This window comes from Mirounga angustirostris, unplaced genomic scaffold (assembly GCF_029215605.1).
Source record: "Mirounga angustirostris isolate CCGP_5_RB_7025 unplaced genomic scaffold, mMirAng1.0.hap1 SCAF_7, whole genome shotgun sequence".
Taxonomy (NCBI): Eukaryota; Metazoa; Chordata; class Mammalia; order Carnivora; family Phocidae; genus Mirounga; species Mirounga angustirostris.
The window spans coordinates 33,714,174-33,738,817 of NW_026991715.1; the positions used below are offsets into that span (position 1 = coordinate 33,714,174).

Genomic DNA, 24,644 nt, shown 5'->3' on the forward strand with positions numbered 1-24,644 from the left:
GAAAGCGTGAGCGTGGGGTGCAGTTGGGGTAGAGGGAGAGAGAATCCCAAGCAGACTCCCCACTGAACATGGAGCGTGATGCGGGGCTCGATCCCACGACCCCGAGACCATGACCTGAGCCAAAATCAAGAGTAGGAGCCTTAACTGAGACACCCAGGTGCCCCAAGGGACGTTCTTGATAAAGAAGACAATATAGCCCTGGCCTTTAAATTTCCCTGGCTCCTACTTTCTACTAGGTTGAAGGCAACATTTGACTCCTGGGCTCTCCCCAACAGAGACCTCAGAAACTACCTTGCCACCCTTCCTCCCTCATTATATAGAAATTCAGAAAAGGAAAGGGATTTGGCCATATCCTCGACCACCATTGAAGCCTCCCAGCTCCCAATCCAGTGCTCTTTTGAAACCATTTTTATGTCGCAGCTCTGGCAGGAACTCTAGTGAGGGGACAGAGATCCAGCAAAATGGACATCACTGTCCAGAGAATGCGGGATTTGAAGCTTCCAGACCTATCTCTGGAACTTAACTTTGGGCCTTTAACCTCAGGAAGCCTCAGTTGCTCCCTCTGTAAAATGGGGTGAAGACCACCTGCCCCCAGAGTTATTATGAGGAGAAAATGGAGTGAAGCCTGCCAAGCCTTCTGACCAGTACTCTGTAGTCATTGATAACACGCTTGCCTGAAGAAAAGTGAGAATCCAGGGTTTTCCGATTGTGCCCCGATATCGCAAGCCTCGTTGTACAAGGGAGGACCTGCACACCCTGGACCCACCCTGAGAAGCCCCAGACCAGTGCCCTCAGTGGGATTTTTCCTCCTTTACCCTGCAGCTGCTCAGGGAGGGCACCAAAGTGGGTGTCAGCATAGGGCTCTGCTCGCGCAGGGCACCTTCTCCCCTCCTTCCCTGGGACAGACCCCAAAGGCCCAAGAGAGTACTCCTGAAGACCAGAGGGAGACAAATGCCTGGTGCCGGGGGCAATACCAGTCACAGAGCGGTGGCTCCCTACTCCCTGGAGCTCGCCAGCTGACAGGGCATCCATCCCCCCCCCCCCCCCCCCCCAGCCTGCAGAGCTAGCCGACGCTGCTGCCCTTGCTCCAATGGCTGAGCAGGACACAGGGAGGTGTGGCACGAGGGCGGGAGCGCGCCCAGAGCACACTCGGAGGCAGGAGACGCAGTGACAGCTCCCTCAGCGCTCCGGGCCAGGCCAGGCCAGGCCCCGCGGCGACTGGTCCGCTTTCTGTCCGTGCCCCCCAGCTCCATCCTGCCACTCACGCAGGGCTCCGCGTCTGCAGGCCGGTCCCCGGGGGTGGGGGGTGGGGGGTGGGGGCAGCGCCTCTCGGCCGCCCCCTTCGCTGTCGGCACGCGGCGGCCCGGGGACAGGCGCGCACAGCCACCCGCGGACTCCGGGCGCGCAGTCCCACGCCCACCCGGCCACGGAGCCCCGCTCGCCCGCAAGCACTCGGCTCCTCCGGTGCCTGTCACCCGGGCGGCGGCTCGCACAGCTCCAGACTCGCCAGCGCGGAGCTGGGGGCGGGCGAGCGGGTGGCAGGTTTCTCCCAGTGAAACGGGCTTTCGGGGCGCGCCGAGGTGCCCTACCTTTCTCCCCGGGTTCGGGCTCCCGCTCCCGCTTCCTCCCCTCTCGGTGCTTCTTGCCGCGGCCTCGGCCCCTCCTCCTGGACTCCGACATTCTGCCCGGGGGTCGCAGGCGGTGGGACGCACGCGAGGCGCGGGAGGCAGGGACGGCCTCGGCTCTCCGCTGGCGCGCTGCGCCCCCGCTGCCTGCAGCCCCAGTGCCCGAGCGCGGAGCCTTTCTTATAGGGCGGTCACACCCTCCGGGGGAGGGGAGCAGCCAGCCTTAACTCTTCCCCTCCCGCGCCCGCCGCCCTCGCCCCCCCTCCCCACCCGTGCGGGCTGCGGGGGGCTGCGGGCGGCGGCGGGCAGCCGGGTCTGGGCCCTGGACGCCCACCGAGCGAGGCACGATCGGAGCCCAAACAGAGCGCCACAGATCTCATCACCGGAGAGGGGGCTCCGCTGGGCTGGGGGGCGGGGGCCGGAGGCGAGCCACGACTGGGCAGGGGGGGAGTAGAGATCCCCCAGCGAGGGCCAGGCTAAGGACAGCACGGGGCTGGGAAGACAGCCAGAGTCGGGGCCAGGAAGGCACCAAAATGAAGCCCACTGGCCACCCCAGTAAGGTAGGACCCGCTCTTGATCCTTGTAGTCTTTCTCCACCTCCTTGTGGGCCCCGGGAGTCTTACAGGCAGTTTGCCCGTGCCTCCTCAGCCCTGAAGGTCTGACCTCAACCCCGTGGCATATCACCATCTGGGGGAATACTTTTTATGCGGGGCTGTGGGAGTCTGCAGCCCGGGAGCCCCTCCCAGCCAAGGCAGGCTGCAGCCTGAAGCAACCTGGGTGCCCCAGGTGGCTCATAACCCCCCCCCCCCCCCCCCCCCCCCCCCCCCCCCGGCCCAACACACACACACACTCTGAGAGCCCTAGCGGCCCGGCAACAGCTAGCTCCTCTCTTCAAGGCCTGTGGAGGTGAGTTCAGACACTGACACCCCTCCACCCCTCACCCTCCACCCATCACAAGCCACTGGGCAAGAACTGCCAGAAAGGACCGTGTCCTGGCTCCAGCCTGGGTGTGGCGCTGAAAGGGTTACACAGCAAAGTCTTTCCCTCTTCTGGCTCCCAGAAAGCCTGAGCCTGCGGTTTGCCTGCCTCTCTCTGCCGGAGGTGTCCCCTTACAGCCATCCCAACTGGAATCCGAGTCAAAGATCATCTCAGCCACTCCTCTGCCTCACCAGGACAGGGTCCCAAGGCTTCTCGGCAGTGTCCTCCTTAGGAGAGACTGGGGCAAGCTAGGGCTCTGGGTCAAGGCCAGGGACTGGGGGGCTCCAGGGCTGCGGGTGGCGGGGTGGGGGGTGGGGGGCTGGCCAGCCCTTGAGGCCAAGCTGAGGATGAGCGAGTGGACACAGAAAGGGAGAAGATGGAGGCAATGCCCCTGCAGAGGGTTGATCCCTGATGCTCTTGGGCCCTCAAGCCCATCCCACAGGGGCCGGTTCTGGAGAGACCAAGCAAAAGAGCTATCTCCCCTCCCACATCCCAAGGTGAGCGCTCACCTTGATTCATGTAGCACGGCTCCCTGTGAGGTGGGCAGTGTCCAAACCCAGGTCTCACTCCTACTCCAATCTCCTGTTTATTCGGCCACTCTAAAATGGCCCTCCACCCACCCCGCCCCAGCCGACCACCACTGCCTCAGTTCACTGCCTCCTCCTGTCCGCCACACTTTGATCTCCTTGCTTGAAGTCTTGCCCTTTCAGTTCTGCCCTCCTCAAGGCCATCAGACAGAACTTTCCAAAACACAAGCCAGATCACTCACTATTACCTGCAGGTTCAGCCTAAGCTCCTCACTAGTATTCGGAGCCCTACTGCATTGGGCCCCAGCTCACAGCCCTCTAGCCCCGAATCCTATGCCTCAGCCACATTTACCTATAAGCCACACACACTATACTGTCTCCTCCCTTATCTTTGCACATACTAATCTCTCTGCCCAGAATGGCCTTCCCCCTTCTTGGCCTGGCCAACCTCTCTATGCATTTATTTAGCAAATACGTGGTAAGGCTTACTATGTTTCAGGCACAGTGCTGGGGACTGGCGGTGAGCAAGACAGACAGGGGCCTACTTACACACAGGTTACAGTCTTGGTGGGGAAAGACAAACAATTACACAAACAGCAAATTAATGAAACTTTGTGTTAAATATTAAGGGGACATATTCATTCAACAAACATTTCTTTATCTTGACATATGGGTCTACAGAGGAAACGGTGCAGTGAGGGAAGGCTTTCCTTAGGAAGCATTTAAATTGGGAATCGAAGAATGACGAGGAGTTGGCTGGACTCAGGCGAAGAGCCTTCCTGGCAGAAGCAACACCACATCCAGGGCTGTGGGGCAGGAAGGAGCACTCTTGCCTTTGTAAAACAAAAAGATGGCTAGTGTGCTGAGGAGAGAGTGTGTGGGGGGGGGGGGGGTAGCACACACAGAGCGAAAGGAACATGGAGAGCAGGCAAGCGGTGGTCAGATCAAACGGGACATTGTAGGCTCATTAAAAAAAACAAACCAGAACCCTGGGCATACAATGGGCTTTAGCCTAAGAGGAATGGTCTGCTACCACAAGCTTTTGAGCAGGGTGGGAGAGGTCTGTGATCAGCTCCTCTGCTTCCTTAGTAATGTTCATATATCTTTATAAGAACGCATCATTTTGTGTTGGTTTTCGTGACCTCTGTCTCTCCCACTGGAGTCAGGCCCCTTTAGGGCTGGGAGCCCATTGCCCGGCCCATGGTAGGTGGTCAGTACCTCCCTGGAGGGCAGATGAGTGACGCATCCTGCTAGTGAAGAATGGCCAAGGGCTGCAGCAAGCCAAAATGGCCCCGCGTGGAAGGCGCAGGCCGGCTGGACATCACGTCTCCTGGGTACAACGCTGCCGGCAGTCCAAGACAGCTCATGGCTTTGTGTCAGTGCATGCTACGAGTCAGAAAAGCCATGGTAATTTGGGGCGCCCGGGTGGCACAGTCGGTTAAGCATCCGTTTCTTGGTTTCGGCTCGGGTCGTGATCTCAGGGTTGTGAGATCCAGACCCGTGATGGCGCCACGCTCAGCATGAAGTCTGGTTGAGATTCTCCCTCTCCCTCTCCCTCTGCCCCTCCTGCTCTTGTTCTGTCTGTCTCTCTCAAATAAATAAATCTTAGGCGCCTGGGTGGCTCAGTTGGTTAAGCGACTGCCTTCAGCTCAGGTCATGATCCTGGAGTCCCGGGATCGAGTCCCGCATCGGGCTCCCTGCTCGGCAGGGAGTCTGCTTCTCCCTCTCCCACTCCCTGTTTGTGTTCCCTCTCTCACTGTGTCTTTCTCTGTCAAATAAATAAATAAAATCTTTAAAAAAAAAAAAATAAATAAATAAATCTTAAAAAAAAAAAAGAAAAGCAAAGCCATGGTAGTTCAAAGGGGGCACAAGCACTCTCCATGGGCTGGGGTACCCAGATGCAGTGCCGAGGGGAGGGGGTAGGGCTTGAAGAAGGTCTTGAAGCAGGGGGAGGATTGTGATGGGGGCAGGCGAGGGACTGCCAGGGGGTGACAGGTAGCAAAGACTCTGGGGATGCATTCCCTGGGCGATGCTGGCTCAGGAGACCATGTGCAGAGCAGACTTATGTTGGGAAACTATGGGAGCCACTGATAATGAACACAGCAAACACGTTCTGGACACTTAGTGTCCACCAGAGCCCAGAGCAGAGTGCTAAGCATGCTATATACGTCTTCTCTCCTGCAAATCCCCACAACGCTCCTGTGAGGCAGGTTCATCTCCCAGTTGCACGAAGAGGAGACCAAGACTAGGGCTGAAGAGATTATTCATTCAGAGTCATGTGACCGGGAGGGTGCCGAGCAAGGACCCGTCCCACTGCAGCCGCCTCACGTGGGCCCGCGCCCTTCATCGTTACACTGTGTTGCTTGCGTGCAAGCCAGAGACACGCTCTGCCTGCCAGGCTGGTGCTTGTGGACTCTTAGGAAATCATGGGAATTCACTGATGATTTCTTGAGCAAGGGAGGGACGTGTGCATGAGAAAAATTAATCTGACTGGAGTGTGCAGGACGGATGGAAAGGGGAAGAGAGTGGAGGCAAAGGGAGCCAGTTAAGCAGATCAACCATAGGGGCGCCTGAGTGGCTCAGTTGGTTAAGCGACTGCCTTCGGCTCAGGTCATGATCCTGGAGTCCCTGGATCGAGTCCCACATCGAGCTCCCTGCTCAGCGGGGGGTCTGCTTCTGCCTCTGACCCTCCCCCCTCTCATGTGCTCTCTCTCATTCTCTCTGTCTCAAATAAATAAATAAAATCTTAAAAAAAAAAAAAGCAGATCAACCATAGAATCTTTCTGGGGAGCCTACTACTTGCCAGGCCACGAGCATCGTGAGGGTCAGTCCGGTAAGGAGGGCCCGGAGCGGGCGCTAAGGGAGTGAAAACACTAGAAGTGAGAGCAGCCAACGTTACATGCTTAGTGTACGCTTCTTAGCAACAGCATTGTGATGGAAGTCCGCTGGTAACCCCATTTTGCAGATGATGAAACAGGCACAGATCATTGAAGTAATTTTTATTTGTCCAGGTTGAACAACTAGTAAGTGGCAGAGCAGAGTTAGGAGCCTATTCATTTAGGCATCCAGAGCCCAAACCCCTAAGCACAGGTCCATGGTTTCGCTCAACAAGATGTGGAGAGGGGCAGAGAGTAGAGAAAGGGCCTCTTCAAGGCCAGCCACTGGCCTCAGGACCTGCACAGTCCCCACAGCCCTGTGAAGGCTCAGTGCCAAGGTCCCAGGCAGGTGGAGAGGGCCACATGGTACCGTGAGGCAGGCCTGCCCCTGCGGCGGAGGCTGCTCGGGTGAAGAAGGATGGCAGGCACTTGGAGCTCCCCCAGCCTGGACCAGGGCTCCTGCCACAGGCCTGAAAATGACCCAGGGAGAACCCCTTCCTCCGCCCACAGGTTGTGCAATGCCCCGCACAATCTTCTAGGGGCGGGAGCTGAACCCTGGATGGGCCTAGAGACCACATCGCCCAGAGAAGAAGCTTCCCCCCGCCCCGACCCTGGTTTCACAATGACACACCAATAGTAACATAACAAGTTAATTCAATTCCTTTAAGGAGCAAAAACACAATGTTTAACTGGCTTACAAACTTCTTTTTTCCTTTCTAACGTTTTCCCCTCCACTTTGAGGCTGTGCCATGGGCAAACTTTGAAGTTTAGGAAAGTTTAGACTTGTTTGAGTCATGTGCAAAAATGCCTTTGAGTGAAAAGAGGGAAAAAAAAAAACCAAACAAGAAAACCACACTACCCTTACCCCGACCTGAGACTTTGGGGCTCCAGGAGGACTATCTATAAGTTTTCCTGAAAAGGGGTCTTGGAACCAAGCTGGGCTTTGCCCCCTCCCTTTGGACCCATTGCTCAGTGGGAATCCTCCAGAAGTAAGTCGGTGACCTCAGGCTAGGGAGACCTCGAAGCAGTCCTTTAAAGACCAGCTCCTGCCCCAGGAAAAGTCATCCCTGAGCTATCCCAGAGCCACAGTATGTTTGCCCGGGGGTTAAAAACCCTTGAAGATGAGGCTACCCTCACCCCCAGCCACGCCATCTCAGTGTCTCCAAGAAGTCACGAGGCTCCTGAGTCTCCTCTCTGTCACTCCCCACCCCTCGAGGCTGCCAGAAGAGGAAATAGATCAATATGCCACTCCCTGCAGGATCAGAGAAATCCCTGCTCCCTGGGGGATTATGCCCCAGGGAGCAAGCGAGGGCGAGGGCCAGGACCTGCTCACCAGGCCTGGAGAGCGCCTCTTGCGGAAGCTGCGCCCTGGCCCTTGCTTCAGCAATCCCTGATGGATTTCTTCTCCTTCCCCACAAGTTCACTCATGCCTCCCTCTCCCTCACACAGCCTGCAGAGAACAGAGCAACCAAAAAGAAGGGGGCTGCAAGGTCTGGACAAGAAGGGCTGGGTTAGATGCTAGGACATCCGGGCTTGGCCCCAGTTTTGCCCCTGAAATTAGGTTAACCTGAACAGATCACTTTCTATACCAGGGACTCAAACTGCACAATGAGAAGTGCTCCTAGATCCCTCTGTCCACCAGCCCGGGAAGCCTGCAAGAATCTAGGTGATTGAAGGAGTAAGGGGCTTGAGATCCTTGGAGAAAAGCCCTTGATTGCTGGGTGTGGATGCTTCTGGAGCCAAAACATAGACCTGTACACCTTGGATATTCCCCTCAAAATTGGGCCTACCTGCTCAGCACATACACTTATGCTCACACCTTGGTGCATGAACTTCACTGAGCCTTGGTCCAACAGAGAGCTTGAAATCAGTCAACCCACTCAGGCTCCAAAACAGACCTCCCTAGACTGTGACATTCTGAACAAGACTTGATTTCTCCATCCAAAAAAGAAAGGGGGGGGGCGGTGCTCCATAGGACTTTCCCATAGGGATCTCACTAAGTGGATAAGGAAGTCATTTCTGGTCTTCCAGAAATGCCAAGGCTGGCCCTTGGGCAGCAAACTAAGCTCAGAGGCCATGCCAATGGTGCTAAGGTGATGAGCCGTACCTTCCTGCCATGCCCTTTTGACCCCGTCCCCTTTCCTTTTGTTCCCAGGGGACACAGATGAGCTGGGCCAGAGCCTGAGCTGGGCCCAGGCTGAGGGGAGTGGGGGGCGGTGCTGCTGTGGGGGGGGTACCTCTGTCTTCCTTCTCACCACTTAGGAGGCTCCTCGTGCTTCAGCCCACCCAACCCCAACCCCAAGCCCAGAAGGGACTTCACACTCCCTGCTTGAGAGTTTAGTGTCTTTCCTTCATTTTGGACCCTCTTAGGAGAGAGAAGGAGGTAGAAGGAAGGGGCTAGCCCAACCCAGGATGAGCCCTGGGAGGGACCAGGAGAGAGAAGAAAGCATTGGCCAAAGAGAGGGTGGGGAGCCTCCCCTGGCTCCAGGGGCCGGGAGAAGAAAGCCCAGGCAGCAATGGGAGAGCAAAGGAGGGGAGAGGTGAGGCGACAGGCAGGCCTGGGCAGGGCTGGAAGCAGGAGAGGGAGAGGAAGTGAGAAAATAGAGCAGCCCAATGATGAGGGAGGGGTAGGAGGTGGAAGTGCGATTGATGGAGAAGACAAAGGAGGGAAGCTGAAGAGAGGCAGGAGGGAGGCAGGCCAGGCATTACAGCCAGTGTCCCCAGGGACCTGCTGGGTGCTCTTGGGCAAGTCTCTTTCCCTCTCTGGCCTGCCTCCTCATCTGGAAAATTCGAGGTTGGACTAGATGATCTCCAGAGCTCCCCCATCTGGGGTACCTGAGGGTTCCAAGCTTGCCAGCAAGAGGGGAGACGGCTGGGAGTAGGTGAGGGAGTGGTCCCCAGGCCCACAGATGGAGAAGAGAGATTCTGGGTTCACTGACCCTTCTCCCAGCCCCATGCTCTCCCTCAGCCCTTTCCTGTCTGGCCTCTGGGCCTGGCAGAAGCCCTGAGTTGTCTGTGAGCCCCTCTGTTAGGCTGTGGGGATGGACTGTGCTGGGAGAAAGCCCGAGGCCGGGTATGGGGCCCGGCGGCAGGTGAGTAAGCCATCCCGGTTCCCACTGCCGGCTTCTTCCAGGATAAGGCCTTGGGGTAAGTCACCCCATCTGCACTGAAATACCTGGGACACGACAGCACTTCATCTTCGGTGACCCAGAGCCACATTCCCCCCTGGGGTGAGAGGTGGGAGCCTGTGCAGCTTTCCTAGGGTCGGGGGTGATTCAGTCCTCCTGCCTGCCTCCCTCTTCAAGTTAACCTCATAATTACACAGCAATAATAATAATGGCACTTACACACCAAGTCCTAAGTACGTAATTTATTTATGTAACGACATAATGACTATGTGCTGGCCTGGGGGCTGTGGGGACCGTGTGCAAGGGCTTAGCTGCTTGTCTGTACCCCCTGGGGGACGCAGTGACTACGTGGATCAGCACCCCCGGGAGCCGTATTTCCCAGAAGCAGTTGTCCTCATCCCTGGGGGTCCTGTCCCAGCATAGCAGGGGTAATGAAGAGCAGCCCTCTTGCTTGCAGTTTGCTTCCATCTCTCCATCCACTCTAGGAGGTAAGGCTGGGGGCACCAACGCCCACACCCATCACCTTGAGGACTGAGGGGGCTCCTCCAGAAGGCTGCAGTCCCTTTCTGGGCAGAGGGAGAACATTCATGCCAGGCTGGCAAATTTGGAGAGACTCCTGGTCACCGCCCAAGGAAACAAGAGGCCTTGCCCAATATAGGCATTTATGAGCCCGGAGGCAAAAAATTCTCTTCTCCCTCAGCCCTGCCCAGCCTAGCCCTACCCAGCTCAGCCCTGACACCCTAGGCTTGGCTGGTCCTGGGACCACAGCCCAGCTTGCCTGGCCTGGCCTGGCCTGGATACTTGTTCCTATGTAGATCTCTTGGGAATTCCCAATGGCCAGCTTCACAGACGCTAAATTCCAGGTGGCTATGGCTGGCCTCAAGGAGCCCAAAAACCCAACTCTGGCTCTGTCCTTTTTCTTCTTACTACCCCAAATCAGCCCTCTGCTTTTCCTTAGAGCCCCTACTCACAGCTTACGGAAGTTCCAGCACTAACTACAAGGCAAGAGCCACCAGAACGCCTAGGTCATTGGCTCTTGGAAAACCCCAGAGCTGTGACTAGCGTAATTCACCCAAGCGCAGGATCTACAAATTCCAAGTAGGTATGCTGTCAAGATAGGGCCAGGAAACCTGAGTTCTCTTTTCAGCTCAGCCAGATTTTGCTGGTGGTTCCTGGGAAGTAATAGTCTCCCCTTGGCCTCAGTGTCGCTTACCTGTGAACCAAGGGAAACTGAAGTACTCTCCAAGGGGCTGTTCTAGCAATAAGCCTTCAGAGAAGAGCTCTGAGTCTCCAAATCTGTTCCCAACTCTGGGAACCTCATCCCTTGCCATGAGCTGCGGCCCTTGTAGCCGGCCGTCTAGAAGCCTCCCTCCTAGTTTTGGAAGGTCAACCACTGGTTTCCAGAAACCTCTACTCTTCTATGCCCAGCCTGTGGATGGATGCATGTGGGGATGCCCATGGGAACTGGCATGCCCACATATGGCCTCAGGAGCTCTGAGCACCGCACTTGACCATTGGACATTGCAGAATTCCTGTAGTCTCTATAGGGCTCCAGGCTACAGCGATGAGGAGGAGGAGGAGAATGACAACGATGGTGACCTTCATGGCCCTCTTGGACCCATATTCAGCCCTAAATCTGTTTTCTGCACCCTCCCCCAGTCACACCCAGCCTTCTGGTGATTCTGACTCCCTCTCACAGCCACTCCAGAGCAGTGGGTTCTGGAAACCGTGGTCAGTGAAGTGTCTCCCACAAGCCTTTGTCTAATTATGCATATTGTTCTGGGGTTCCAACTGATGTCCAGCCAAGTGCTTCCTTTATGTGATTTTATACACAATCCTCCCCTTTAAATCAGTGCGCAGCTCCACCACCCCCAGCCTTAGTCTCTGGGGCTCACCTAAGCAGCCACTGGCTTCGACAGCTCAGCGGCTGCGGGGAGCCCCACCGAAGCCTCTGTGCCCTCTCTTCTGCCTTGCCTTTGCTCCTTGGGGTCAGACATTGCCCGCCCAGCACCTGCTGCATCATGGGCACGGTTCTGGGCACCGCGGGGTACAAAGGCCCTGTCCTTGGGAGCTCGCACCCAGCGGCAGCAATTGATGGACAACTTTCTGCCAAAGGGTGAGACCAAATACCCTGGAATTTGCTTAGGAAGAGCGCTGAGAGTGACCTGGGGTCGTCAGTCCAAGTGGGCTTCCTATAAAAAGAAGGGGAATATTCCATTTAGCAGGAAGGGCTGGCGGTGGGATGTGAGCTCGGGGTGGGAGCAGGGAGGCCAGAGGGAGGTGAACTGACTTATGAGGGAGACTGGTGCCTCAGACGCCTACTTGTGCCCTTGGGCCATGTCCCTGTCCCTCCTGCCTCGGAAACAGGGAGCCCACACATTTGGAGTAGGCTTAAGGCCACCCCAGGCATGGAACTCAGCATCGCAGAGAAGAGTGACACCCACTCCCTGATCTGCACACATACACACATGCACAGCCACCCCACAGACAGCAGCTTTAGGAGCTCCTCTGCCAAATCCCCTAGGATCCTCCCACTCCATCCTCCCCTGTCCCCTCGCTCCTCACCATCTCATTCACTCAAACTGGTGTACACCTCACCCCTCCTCTCCTATCCCTCCCATCCATTACATAACTCCGGGATTATTTTTGCCCAGAGGCATGAGCTGCATTTCTGCATATTTAAGCTGTCCTTGATTCATTCCTGCTCCTTGCTTAGTTCTGTTTGCCCAGGTGCCCGCCCGCCCCACCCACAGGCTCCGAGGCCCCGGGAACATGCCCACGTTGGGTTCAGCTGGCTCCACAGCTCCTGGCTGGTCCACTCCAGGACCAAAGGAGTGGACACAGAGCCCTACCAGGGCCCCACGACTTGGGTCCGAGGCCACGGGAGGCCCCGGGGCTGGTCACACTGGAATCAATCACAAAAATGCTGGTACCTGCCATCACTCTTCATTCCTCCCTCCCAGGGAGCCTTGGCTCTTGTATCTCCTAGTCTTCTCGACCCCCATGGTTGCACCCTGGCTCTAATTCAAGGGGGGATGGGGCAGTGGGAGGAAAGACAAAATGCTAATTAATGGTTTGTTTCCTATTAGCTTCTTACAAATAGAACGGCTTAATGTAATTACTGAAATGGTTCCAGGGGGCTCTTGCTGCACTGTAAAATAATTATCTGACAATCATTATTTTATTTTTAAGAGCTCGTTAACAAATTGGCTGTAATTCACTCTCCAGCCTTCTCCCCTGCCACGGAGACGGGGTGATTTGGTGGACAATGGGGTGGGGAGCCTTTGTGCTCGGGGTCACCGGTTGAAATGAGGATTCTGCTTAGCTGTTTCCAGCTACCGTAAGGACCCGGCGCCAGCTGAACCATGGTGGCTTGAAAGGCGTGGTGGTGGCCAGGGCCTCCCGGGTCCTGCCCACATGACAGTGGTGTCTGAGGCGGGCCCCTGATCTCTGGGTCCCCGGGGAGGACACTGAGCTCCGTGGGAGACCCTGTCCGTCCCTCCAGTGCCGCTCCCGGCATGCCAGTGCCCCCCACCTCCGTGGCCCTGTCCACGTGCTGCCTGTCGGGCACCACGCTCCTCTCGTGTGCCCGGCCGGCTGCCTGATCGACACATGTGCTCTGGCAACAACTCTGAGTCTTGCTGTCCGACTTACCAGCAGAATCACATAGCTTAAATGTTTATGAAAGGCTGGGTGGTAAATTCCAGATGATATCTGGCTAAAGTGAAAGGATCGTGGTAACGTTTGTTTTGCAAAAGACCAGAAGGGAGCCCGGGAAAGGCCTTCCTGGAATACGGCAGAGCCGAGGCGGAGGCCCACGAGTGGGAGCCCACAAAGTGGGGTCACGGAATGATGAATGTTCCAGCCTGCCTGACATAAAAGACTCATGTAGGGAGTCATGGGAGATAAGCCTGGGCCGAGAGGATGGGGACCAGATGGCTTGGAGCTCTTAGAGCTCATGCCAAGAAAAGGAGAGGACACGGATGGTTTTTAAGCAGAGGTGACCCAACTGGAGTTCTCCTCTTGGAAGCTCATCTGGCAGCAACGTGCGGGGCAGAATGCAGCAGGGGGAATCTGGAGGCAGCAAGTTTGGTCGGGGGCACCAGTTTTCACAATGGTAGCCACCGTTCACTGGGGCGCTCGCGGCAAATGCGGTATCCTGATCCCATACAATACCTTCTGAATCACAGTGTCTCTCGGGTGGGGCCAGACTTGATCTTTGTAGCTATTCTGATGCAGAGGGTATGTGAAGGTCATCCAGTCCCCGCTGCTCAGCTTGGCATTTAAAGCGTTCTGTAACCTCTCCCCACCAACTTTTTTCCCACTTAGGATTGTATTTTTAAAGTTAATAGAGATATTATGTACATACCATACAAGTGACCCACTTAGAGTGTACAACTCACTGTTCTCGGTATAGTCACAGAGTTGTATGACCATGCCACATTCAATTTTAGGACCTTTTTCATCACTCCCAAAAGAAGCGCTCTATTCTTTAGTACCTCTCTTCCCTCATTACCTGCAGCCCTAGGGCAACCACAGATCAGCTTTCTGTCTCTCTAGATTTGCCTATTCTGGAAATTTGATAGAAATGCAATCACATCCCACGTCCTCTTTTGTGACTGGCTTCCTTCACGTAGCATTACTGTTTTCAAGGTTCATCCACCCTGTAGCACATCATTCTTTTTCATGGCCAAACAATATTCCACTGTATGGATATACCTTATATTTTTTCTTCTGTTACTTGTGCTTTGGGTGTCACATCTTAGAAACCATTACCTAATCCAGGGTCATAAAGATTTATGCCTATTGTTCTTTCTAAGAGTCTTGTACTTTTAGATCTTACATTTTTATCTTTGATCCATGTTAATTTTTGTATATAGTGTGAGGTATTCTTTTGCACGCAGATATCCAGTTGCCCCCGCACCATTGTTAAAGATACTACAGTTGCATTCGTCGTGAGTTCCTCTCAGTGATTCTTAGGTGGATTGCAGTCTGAGGACCACTGCATTTGAGGATACAGAGCCAGGCTAAGCAGTGCGTGAAAGGGCTTAAACTAGGTGGTCCTATCAAGAAGAGATAAAAGGATGGATGATAGAAAGATGAAGGACATGGTAACAAAGGTGATGGGGTGGTTATAGTGACCCCTAAAAATCCAAAGATGATAAAACCATGATTATACTTTTTCCTGGTATGCCCTTCCACAGCTTAAGACATGTTTCCATATCCCTTGTCTCACTCAGTCCTCTTGCTGAGGTAGAGAGGGCATTACTGTCTCCATACAACAGATGAGAAAAGTGAGGGTCCAAGATGTGCTAGGTCAGCAGCCCAGGCAAGCACCATGACTCTGGACGCTGGTGATCGGAACATTGATGGAAGCTGGGAAAACGCGGGCCAGAGCTGCCTGAGCTGTTTAGAAGGTTGGGTTTGGGCTGCCAGCCGGACATGCGTTAACAGACCTCTGAAAAGGCGGCGCTGGAGTGGGCTCCAGAGGTCAGGGTTGAAGATAGGGTTTGAGAAGTGGCTACTGAAGAACATCATTAAAGGGACCAGGGCAAGCAAGCCTGCCGGGGAGAAAGTGCAGACGGAGAAAGGAAAACTGAAGCAGGCCCATATTTAGAGGCCAGGAAGAATCAAGACAGTGGGTGGGAAAAGAGCTAAAAGAATTCTCTGAGAATACGGTGGGTTGACTAGTAGCAAACGTTGAATAAATAGCCAGAAGAGTGAAGACTTCCAAAAGGGGATGGGTGGGTGGAGGGGGCTGGGAAGGAAGATCACAAATCGTTGCTCTGAAGAGTTGGCCCTGGATCACACTTCAGTGCCCAATGGGACTGTGTTACTTTGAAGGAAACCCTTCTTGAATTGTTTCGTAAAGCAAATAACTGCTCTCTAATATCTCTTTTCCCTTCTCTCAAAATGAGTTTTCACATAAAACTTTTGCTTAAAGCTAGTTATGCCTGCCTGTGGAAGAGAGAACAACAGTGCGTTTCCAAAATGCTTCCCCTCCCAAGGGCAGAGGGGCCAGGCCAGGTTTCTTCAGTCTGCGTACAGACGAAGCAGGCAAAAAGTCAGGGAAATGGTAGGTATGGGCTCACTAACTCTCCCCTCCCCATGACCCCCAGGGCCCCATATGGCTCTGTGTTACTAAGAGCAGAAGCACTTGCCAGGGACCTGGTCCTTATGTTTAGTTTGTATGCATTAGCTGCTTGAGAAAATGATCTTCAAGGTTCCTGAATCCTTGTAGCTACATGATACTCTGGGGGCGGGGGGCATGGGAGGTGACAAGATGAAGGATGCAATGTTAGAGTGATCAAGCATCTGGAAAAGGGTACTGGATATTCTCTTGTTCCACACCTTAGCCCTTATGGGTTTAGTTTGTATCAGGGTAGAGGTGGGGGGCAAGTTACATGGCTAAATGCCTGGCTTAATGAGCATTTACTTCAATTGAGCAGGGCTCTCTGAGCACCCAGCATGTGCAAGCTAAGCACAGTGGGGGATACAGTGATGTTGAAGATAAGCCCAGTCTTGAGGCTCTCACAGCTGCCATACTCACAGACAAGAGTTGTGGTCTCTTGCACATACTTGACATGCAAATATTTGTGAAAACAAAATTGAATTAGAATACACAATGCAGGGCTCTAAAAGAGAAGCAATGAATGTACACCATGGAATACTAGGTAACCACTTCAATGGCAAATATGTTGGCCACATCGATGTACAAAGACTGTAAATAAAATACAGCAATTGAACAAGGCAGAGACCACACCATTGGCAGAGACAGCCATTCAAGGCTCTTAGCCAGAATCAGAGGGGCTGTGGAGGGCAGTAAGGATTTACATGTTTGGTGTTTGGTGTTCTATAAGTTTTCTTCCTGCAAACTGGCTTAGGTTCATAATAAAAATGAGTGGTCTAGAAAATGAGTGCTATGGAACTATGGAGGATGGAGTGGTCATGGAAGAATGAGACCACCTCTGGGTCCTTATGGATGGGTAAATTTCACCCAAACCAAAGAGGGTAGAGACTATTCCAAACAGGGAGAATAGCATATACAAGTGTTCAGAGATAAGAACGTGCAGACTATAACAAGGTATAGTGAGAAATTAGCTTAGCTTAGCTTGGAAAAGTAGATGTGGATCCTGATGTGAAGGTTTATGTGCCAAACTAAGGTGTCTGGATTCTATTTTATGGGCTAAGGAGGATTCCAATTCTCATTAATCCTCACTTTGGTAAGGGTTAAATGAGCTAATTCAGGCAAAGTCTTTATTATTTATTTATTTATTTTAAAGAGAGAGCGAGAGAGAGAGCACAAGCAGGGGGAGCGGGAGAGGGAGAAGCAGGCTCCCCACTGAGCAGGAAGCCCGATGTGGGGCTTGATCCCAGGACCCAGGGACCAAGAGCTGAGCGGAAGGCAGACGCTTAACTGACTGAGCCACCCAGGCGCCCCAGGCAAAGTCTTTAGATCAGTGCTAAATGTTTGTTTATTATTATTATTTTCATCTTTGTGGCTTATCTCCCAAGCAAACCATAAGTCTGTTGAGGGCAGGGATTCCATCTTTTAGAGAAGGAAGGAAGTAGGGGGTGATCAGTTAACCCAGACTCACCAGGGTAAGGGAAGCCTTCTCAGTGTAAAACACGGCTTCTCTGAGACTTGAAGACATTAATCAAGCATGAAGAAGAGTATATCTGGAGTAGAGATTGAAGGGAGGAAAAGGAGATTGTTCCAGGCAGAGGAGACAACATATAGGAAAGCTCAAAGAGAGGAGAAAGTACATAAAACTAAAAAAAAAAGTTTAGCTACCATCCTCTGAGGAGGTTTCTGTTTTAAAGCAAATGACAGGGTGAGTGCTTCCAGGCAGAGGAGACAGCATATAGGAAAGCTCAAAGAGAGGAGAAAGTACATAAAACTAAAAAAAAAAAGTTTAGCTACCATCCTCTGAGAAGGTTTCTGTTTCAAAGCAAATGACAGGGTGAGTGCGAGAGAGAGCACGAGCAGGGGGAGGGGCAGAGAGAGAAGCAGACACCCCGCTGAGCAGGGAGTCCAACGATGTGGGGCTCAATCCCAGGACCCCAGGATCATGACCTGAACCAAAGGCAGATGCTCAACCAACTAAGCCACCGACTAATCCATTAATAAATAAATAAATAAATAAATAAATAAATAAATAAATAAATAAAACCTTAAAAAAAAAAGAAACAAATGACAAAGTGGTTATAGTAAGGGTTTAGGAAAACAGGGTTCTTTTTTTTTTTTTTTTAAAGATTTTATTTATTTATTTGAGACAGAGAGAATGAGAGACAGAGAGCATGAGAGGGAGGAGGGTCAGGAGGGTCAGAGGGAGAAGCAGACTCCCTGCCGAGCAGGGAGCCCGATGCGGGACTCGATCCAGGGACTCCAGGATCATGACCTGAGCCGAAGGCAGTCGCCTAACCAACTGAACCACCCAGGCGCCCCGGAAAACAGGGTTCTTAATACACAAAAGTCAGTCACTTTTCTCTATACCACCAGTGAACAAGTGGAATTTGAAATTAAAGACACATCACCATTTACATTAGCACCCTTCCAAAATGAAAAACTTAGATCTTGCCCATATTTTTGTTAGATTTATACCTATGTGAGGAAAACTACAAAGCTTTGAGACATAACAAAGAACTAATTAAATGGAGGGGTATTCCATGTTCATGGATAGGAAGATTCAGTTTTGTTAAGATGGCAGTTCTTCCCAACTTTATCTATACATATTCAATGCAGTCCCAATCAAAAAATCCCAGTAAGTTATTTAGTGTATATTGACAAACTGAATCTAAAGTTTATATGGAGAGGCAAAAGTTCCAGGATAGCCAACTCAACATTGAAAGAGAAGAATGAAGCCAGAGGACTGACATTATTCAAATCAAGACTATTTATAAAGCTACAGTAATCAAGACAGTGTGAAATTGTAAAAGATAGACAAATAGATCAGTGGAACAGAATCCACATAAACATAATCTTTGACACACACACAAAAAAGGCAATACAATAGAAAAACAATAGTTTTTTCAACAAATGGTGTTGGAATATCCACATGCAAAAAAATCAACCTAAGCATAGATCTTACACCCTTCACAATGGTCTCAAAATGTATGATATATCTAAATGTAAAATGCAAAACTATAAATTCCTAGAAGATAATACAGGAGAAAATCTAGATGACCATGGGTTTGGCAATGGCTTTCTAGGTACACCACTAAAGGCTTGATCCATGAAAGAAATAATTGATAAGCTGGACTTCATTAACATTAAAAACTTCTAGATGTTCTCATTATAAAAAAATGATAATTATGAAGTGATAGATATGTTAGCTAATGCTATAGCGGTAAGCATATTGCAATATATAAATGTATCAAATCAATATGTTGAATACCTTAAACTTACACAATGTTATGTGAATTATATCTTAATTAAAAAAACAAAACAAAACTTCTGTGAAAATGTCAAGAAAATGAGAAGACAAGCCACAAACTGGGAGAAAATATTTGCAAAAGACACATGTGATAAAGCACTGTTATGCAAAATATACAAAGAACTCATAAAGATTTTAAAATGGGCAAAACACCTGAACAGATCTCTTATCATAGAGGATATGCAGATGGCAAGGAAGCATATGAAAAGATGTTCAACATCATATGTCATTAGGCAATTACAAATTCACGCACTGTAATACTACTACACACCTATTAGAATGTCCAAAATCTGGAACACTGACAACACCAAATGTTGGTAAGGATGTGAAGCAACAGGAACTCTCGTTCATTGCTGGTGGAAATGCAAAACGGTACAGCCACTTTGGAAGACAGTTTGGCTGTTTCTTACAAAACCTAATACATTCTTACTACATAATACAGCAATCGTGGTCTTTGTTATTTACGCAAATGAATTAAAAGCTTATGTCCACACAAAAACCAGGATAAGGATGTTTATAGCAGCTTTATTCATAATTGCCAAAACTTGGAAGCAACCAAGATGCCCTTCAGTAGAGGTGAATGCATAAATAAACTGGTATATCCAGACAATGGAACATTATTCAGTGCTAAAAAGAAATGAACTATCAAGCCATGAAAAGACCTGGAGCAAGCTTAAATGCATTTTGCTGAATCAAAGTAGCCAATCTGAAAAGGCTACACCCTGCATGATTCCAACTATATGACATTCTGGAAAAAATAAAACTATGGACACGGTAAAAAGATCAGAGTTGCCAGGGGGTAGGGAAGAGGAAGGGATCAATAGGCTGAGTACAGAGGATTTGGGGGGCAGTGAAACTATTTTATATGATACTACAATGGTGGATAATTGTCATTATGCCTTTGTTAAAACCCAAAATATGACCAACACCAAGAGTGAAACCTAATATGAACTATGGACTTTGGGTGATAATGCTGTGTCTGTGTGGGCTCATCAACTGCAACAAAGGTACCACGGCGGCCGGGGAGGGGGTGTGTGTCAATAGTGGAGGAACCTCTGCATGTGTGGGTAGGGGGTATAAGGGAATTCTCTGTATTTCCTGCTCAAGTGCTGTGCACTTAAAACTGCTCTGAAAAATAAAATTTGTTAACTTAAAGCAAATGACAATCACGAAACAGTGTTTATACCACCTTCTCTCTCATTAAAATGTATCTTGTATCTTCCAGTGGTCTTTTGGGCATGTCTGTGGTGGACATTCCTGAAACAGGACAGAGCATGAGCACGGGCCAGAAGTGAGCGACCAGGACTTGCGAGGAAACCTCGGTGCCCGTCCTGCTTAGCCACTAATTAGCTCTGTGGTCTCAGATAGGTCTCAGACTCTCTCGGGGACCCAGTTGCCTCCTCCCCAGCAAAGAGTTCGGACGGATTATCCCCTTGGCAAGGCCCCTTCCAGCTCTCACGTCCCATGCCTGTGCCAAAAATCTTGGGCGCTCTGGCTCTCTGGTACTTAACTTGAGAAACAGACCTTGGAGATCAACCTCCAAGGGCTCAGCCAAACCCAGAGCCCCAGTTGTAATTCATAAGGCCAACGAGAGACCAGCAAAACCCTAAGGGCTGATAGGATCCTTTTGGTCTGCTAGGGACGGTCACACTTGGGACCTCTGAGCTCCTCGAAGCGGGCAGCCGCTCCCATACATAAGCTCTGCCCCAACAAGCGGATCCCAGGCCCCTCTGAGCAGAGAGCTCCATGCTACCCCAGCAGTCCTGTTGGTCATTTCCCCTTTGAGCTGGCTGCCAACAGGGCTAGCTGGAAAGACTGGCTCTGACACCTCCAGGGAGCATGTGTGGTGCCAAGGATTCCCAGCTGCAGCATGGTAAGAGGAAGCAGAGAAAAGACCGCAAGCAGGCCTGGTCCAGCCCTGCCCGGGATCTCTGGGATGGTTGAGGGAGGCCTCCCTGCACCTCCCACCGCCACCACCTCCCATAACCCTGCAGGCCTGGCATTGAAAGGATCTTTGAGGGGCCCGTGACCCTGGAGAGGGGAAGGGCCATGGCCATCTGGGCCCAAGGGCCTCTGGTGGCTTTCCATCTCTTGTGATCAGAACTGAACTCTTTTTTTAAATTTTTAAAAATTTTTAAAAAAGATTTTATTTATTTATTTGAGAGTGAGAATGAGATAGAGAGAGCATGAGAGGGGGGAAGGGTCAGAGGGAGAAGCAGACTCCCTGCTGAGCAGGGAGTCCGATGCAGGACTCGATCCCGGGACTCCAGGATCATGACCTGAGCCGAAGGCAGTCGCTTAACCAACTGAGCCACCCAGGCGCCCAGAACTGGACTCTCTTTAATAAAATATCCTGGTGCTAAATCAATTAGGTTTTGACAAGAATAAATCTTTTTGGTTTGCGAGACAATATCAAGAGTGCAGAATTTCTGGTAAACGAGAAAAAGAAAAAAAAACCTGAATATTTTTCTTAAGGGCGATGAATTATGCCTTCCTTGTGTCCTACAGACGGAATTACTCAACCGGCTTGTTCTGTTTTAATTAACCCAGCTAATAACTTCCCTGCTGGATTCCCTTGTTCATAACTTCTTGGTTTCACATAATAACGTGTTTGTTTCTTCCTTTGTGTTCTAATGAAATGATAATAACCTTCTCTGGCATTCATTTCATCCTTAATATCCGGAGATTTCATTAATATAAACCCTCTCTCCATCTGCTCTTGCTCCCTTTTAAAGGAAATATTTCTCCGTTTTCTTTACTTGTCTTCTTTGGGGAGGCTCAGCTAATCTCCTCTTTCCTCCAGAAAGAATCTTTCTGTAAGGCTTCCCCGGGCCGCCGGGGCTTGGCACGGTTTCCACCGGCTACCTCCCTTCCCGGGGCCTCACTGATGTCTCCTCACTGCTGTTTCTGGGACAAAGACTGTGGCTCACTTGGAGTCCATCCCTCAGAGGAAGGCAAGGGCACTGAGTTGCTCACACCTTTTTGGTGCGGGGTCAGGTAGAAGAGTGAAAATGACACTAGTGTGGGGATCCTGAGAAGATGTGGTGACCGTAGGATCTGGGAAGACCAGGAGGAGCCCACAGGAAGGCCCTGGGAGGCAGGAACAAGGGGATGGCCCAGAGGCCAAGGAAGGGTGAGGCCAACCAAGGTATCCAGAGCAAGTAGGGATGGTGCAGTCAGTCCGTCGGTTCATCAGTAACTTCCAGGGTCTGGTTGTCTTTTTTCTTGTTTTCTTTGTCAGGAGCTAAATCCTGACTATAAACCAGTGTCAAGATAGAAGAATTCCTACCGAGTGGAAGCCCTGTGGTCAAAATGATGCTGCGCCAACGGATCTACTGGGTACCTGTCTGCTCCACACACACTCAGCACAGCTCTTGCTGCTGTGTGGGGGGGACCCCCACTTCTGCCTTCAAGGAGTTCCTACATGGGTGGGAAAATGCTCCCCAAGCGCTAACAACCCCAGATCCTGAGGTCTGGGCCCCAGTGAATGTGCCGACCCTGACGGTCATGGGGAGGGAGACCTGTAGCTGAGGGGCCAGGAACAGCTTCCTCTCTCTCCTGGTGAATATTTTCTTTGGTTTCCACTACCATCCAGACTAGAAGCCTCTCCAGAGGTCCTTCTATTCTGTCCATGCTGTAGACCCCTGGAATGTGTCGGGGGGCCCCTGAGAATAGAGCAGTTCCAGCCCTCGAGCCAACCAGTTGAGGAGAAATAGTAAGGGCCCTGCTTCCAAAGCCAGCTGAGGGAAGAGGTGAGCGGGCAGAGGTTTCAGGCGGAGGGCCCCTTGAGGGCTCTGCAGGGGTGGAGCACTCGAGGGAGATGGCAGGGCACTCTTCTGCCAGCCCAGCCCAGCAGGCCCCACCACTCCACCCCCTACACCGGGTCTTCCAAACCACCATCCATGGATGCAGGGAGGCTGCTCCCCCGCCGCCCCCCTACCCCCCCACCCCCCTGCCCCTGGCTGGCAGAGCCCATTCTCGCTCCCCAGGACCCCTGCACCCTGTTTCCTTGCACCTCAGTCACCCAGCAGGTATAGCAAATGTGGCTACTGCAGCCTCTGAGTCATCCCATCACCCCTACCATGGCCGCAGGGGATGGGGGGGCCAGGCCTTCCTCTGACACAGGAGGAGAGTGTAACAGCCTTCACCACCCACACCGGATTGACTTCTTCAAGTCCCCAGGAGATGATGTGCCGGGTCCCACGTGCTTTGGCGGGTCCGTCTGCAGGGGGGGTGGGCATTTCACTCTGCCTTCAACATTGCCCTCCGTGCCATCTGAGGCTGGCACGGGTGTCACCCAGGAAAGAGGACACTACAGAGGCAGCCGGGGAGGAAGGCCAGGCGCCTGAGCCCTCTGCAGGCAGCCGTGCACCCGGGGCAGGCGTGGTTCTGCCCAACCACGTGTGATCACAGAGCCTGCCTCTCACTGGCCCTCCACGGTGGCCACCTCTGCCCATCCTCCCGGCTGCTTGGAGCCCGGGCGGGCTGCAGTGAGCCATGGCGCTATGCTGGCGACCTCGGGAGCGTGGCCCCTGTCTGCTCTCGACAGAGGACCCAGGCATGGCCTGCCCCGGCTGCACGGCAAGCCGGGATGAGCGGGGCTCCTGTGCAGGGACACCTCTGGGCAGGAAAGCCATCTCACCGTGCTGTTCTACGTTCCTACGTCATTCTGCTAGAAGCGGTCAGATGCCGCGCTCAGGCAAGGCGGCCTCTAGCCCAAAGGTGACCTGTGGATGCTCAGTAAACCCCTCCAGGGATGAAACCCCTGCTCCCTCTGCTCCCTCTGCTCCCTCTGCTCCCTCTCCTCCTGGAGGTCTGAAGTCACTACTTAGAAATACTTCCGTGCCGGGCGCCTGGGTGGCTCAGTTGGTTAAGCGACTGCCTTGGGCTCAGGTCATGATCCTGGAGTCTCGGGATCGAGTCCCGCATTGGGCCACCTGCTCAGCAGGGAGTCTGCTTCTCCCTCTCCCGCTCCCCCCTCTTGTGCTCTTTCTCTCTCTCACTCTCTCTCAAATAAATAAATAAAATCTTTAAAAAAAAAAAAAAAAGAAATACTTCCGTGCCAAAGTGAATGCAACGGGCCCCCTCCGTCAGGTGTATGACCTGCGCTCACCTGCCAAGCACATTCCACCCGGGCCTTCTGCCAGGCAGTTGCACACAGCACCCTCTGTGACCGTGGCAGGAAGAAAAGCTGCTTGGCTCCTGAGGGGATGGGGCCGAGGGCCTCGTGCCAGCTACCCACTACCAGACTCCACTGCTGGGATGTCCCTCCTGCCGCCTGACCTTCATTTCTTCTGCAGAGTCAAGTTTTTCTAGGGGCTCTTCCGAGAGGCCAAGAAGAACCTAATAAAAGGATGTGGTACCTGGCAAGGGTCACAGCTGCGTCTCTGGGGGACCATAGTGGAGAGCTGGCGAGTGGAAGCAGCAGTCTCTCCTCCCCGCCCCGCTCCCTGCTGTGGTTATTCTTGGCTCACTCTGGGCCCAGATGCCTCACCCCTGTCCTATTACCCCATCCTATTTGGAACCTTTGCTGCATTGAGTTCCAGGCAACGAGTCTCCCCACCCCCCTCCCCTCACCCCTCCTTCAATCTCCCTCTTGTACCTGAAGCCCTCCACTCCCTGCTTAGAGGCTGTGGGATTGCTCCTCAAAGAACACACCGGACAGGAAAATGAATATTATAAAAAAAGAAAACTGGCAAAGACGATAGGACAAGTCTTGAATACTCTCTGGCCCCAATTTCCCCTTCTCGCATGTCCAAAGAAAACCATCCCCAAAATGATTTCACTGGCCTTGGATGGGATGGCTACCAGCTCACAGCTTTGTCTACCCTCTCTCTGGGATGCCAGGATGTGGACTTTGAGAGCTAGGGGCTATGTCTCTACTCTGCCCCTTGCCCTAGGAAAAGCTTCACCGTGTTCGAAAATGGAACCATCCCCATCCTCACACTATCACCCCCTGCTTGCCCTACAGTCCCCCATCACTGGCAGAGGCAAGAGGCATAGAAGAGCCCTCTGGCCATCAGTCCACGCCCCATGGCCAATACTCTCATGCCTGGGGCCATCCTGAGAAAGC

At 52.3% G+C, this 24,644-nt stretch overlaps 1 protein-coding gene across 3 annotated transcripts in view; it reads right to left on the minus strand.

The window, feature by feature from the left end:
- The window catches only part of NRG2 (neuregulin 2), a 180,859-nt gene that overhangs the window by 53,099 nt on the left and 103,116 nt on the right, over positions 1–24,644 (minus strand). The window contains exon 1 of one of the 3 annotated variants that reach the window (XM_064595989.1): positions 1,590–1,759. The exons of the other annotated variants lie outside the window; for them this stretch is intronic. Within the exon in view, the coding sequence (XP_064452059.1) occupies positions 1,590–1,680 (91 nt within the window). The 5' untranslated portion in view covers positions 1,681–1,759. Of the gene's footprint in view, positions 1–1,589; positions 1,760–24,644 lie in introns of those variants that run through there. 3 annotated transcript variants of the gene reach the window in all.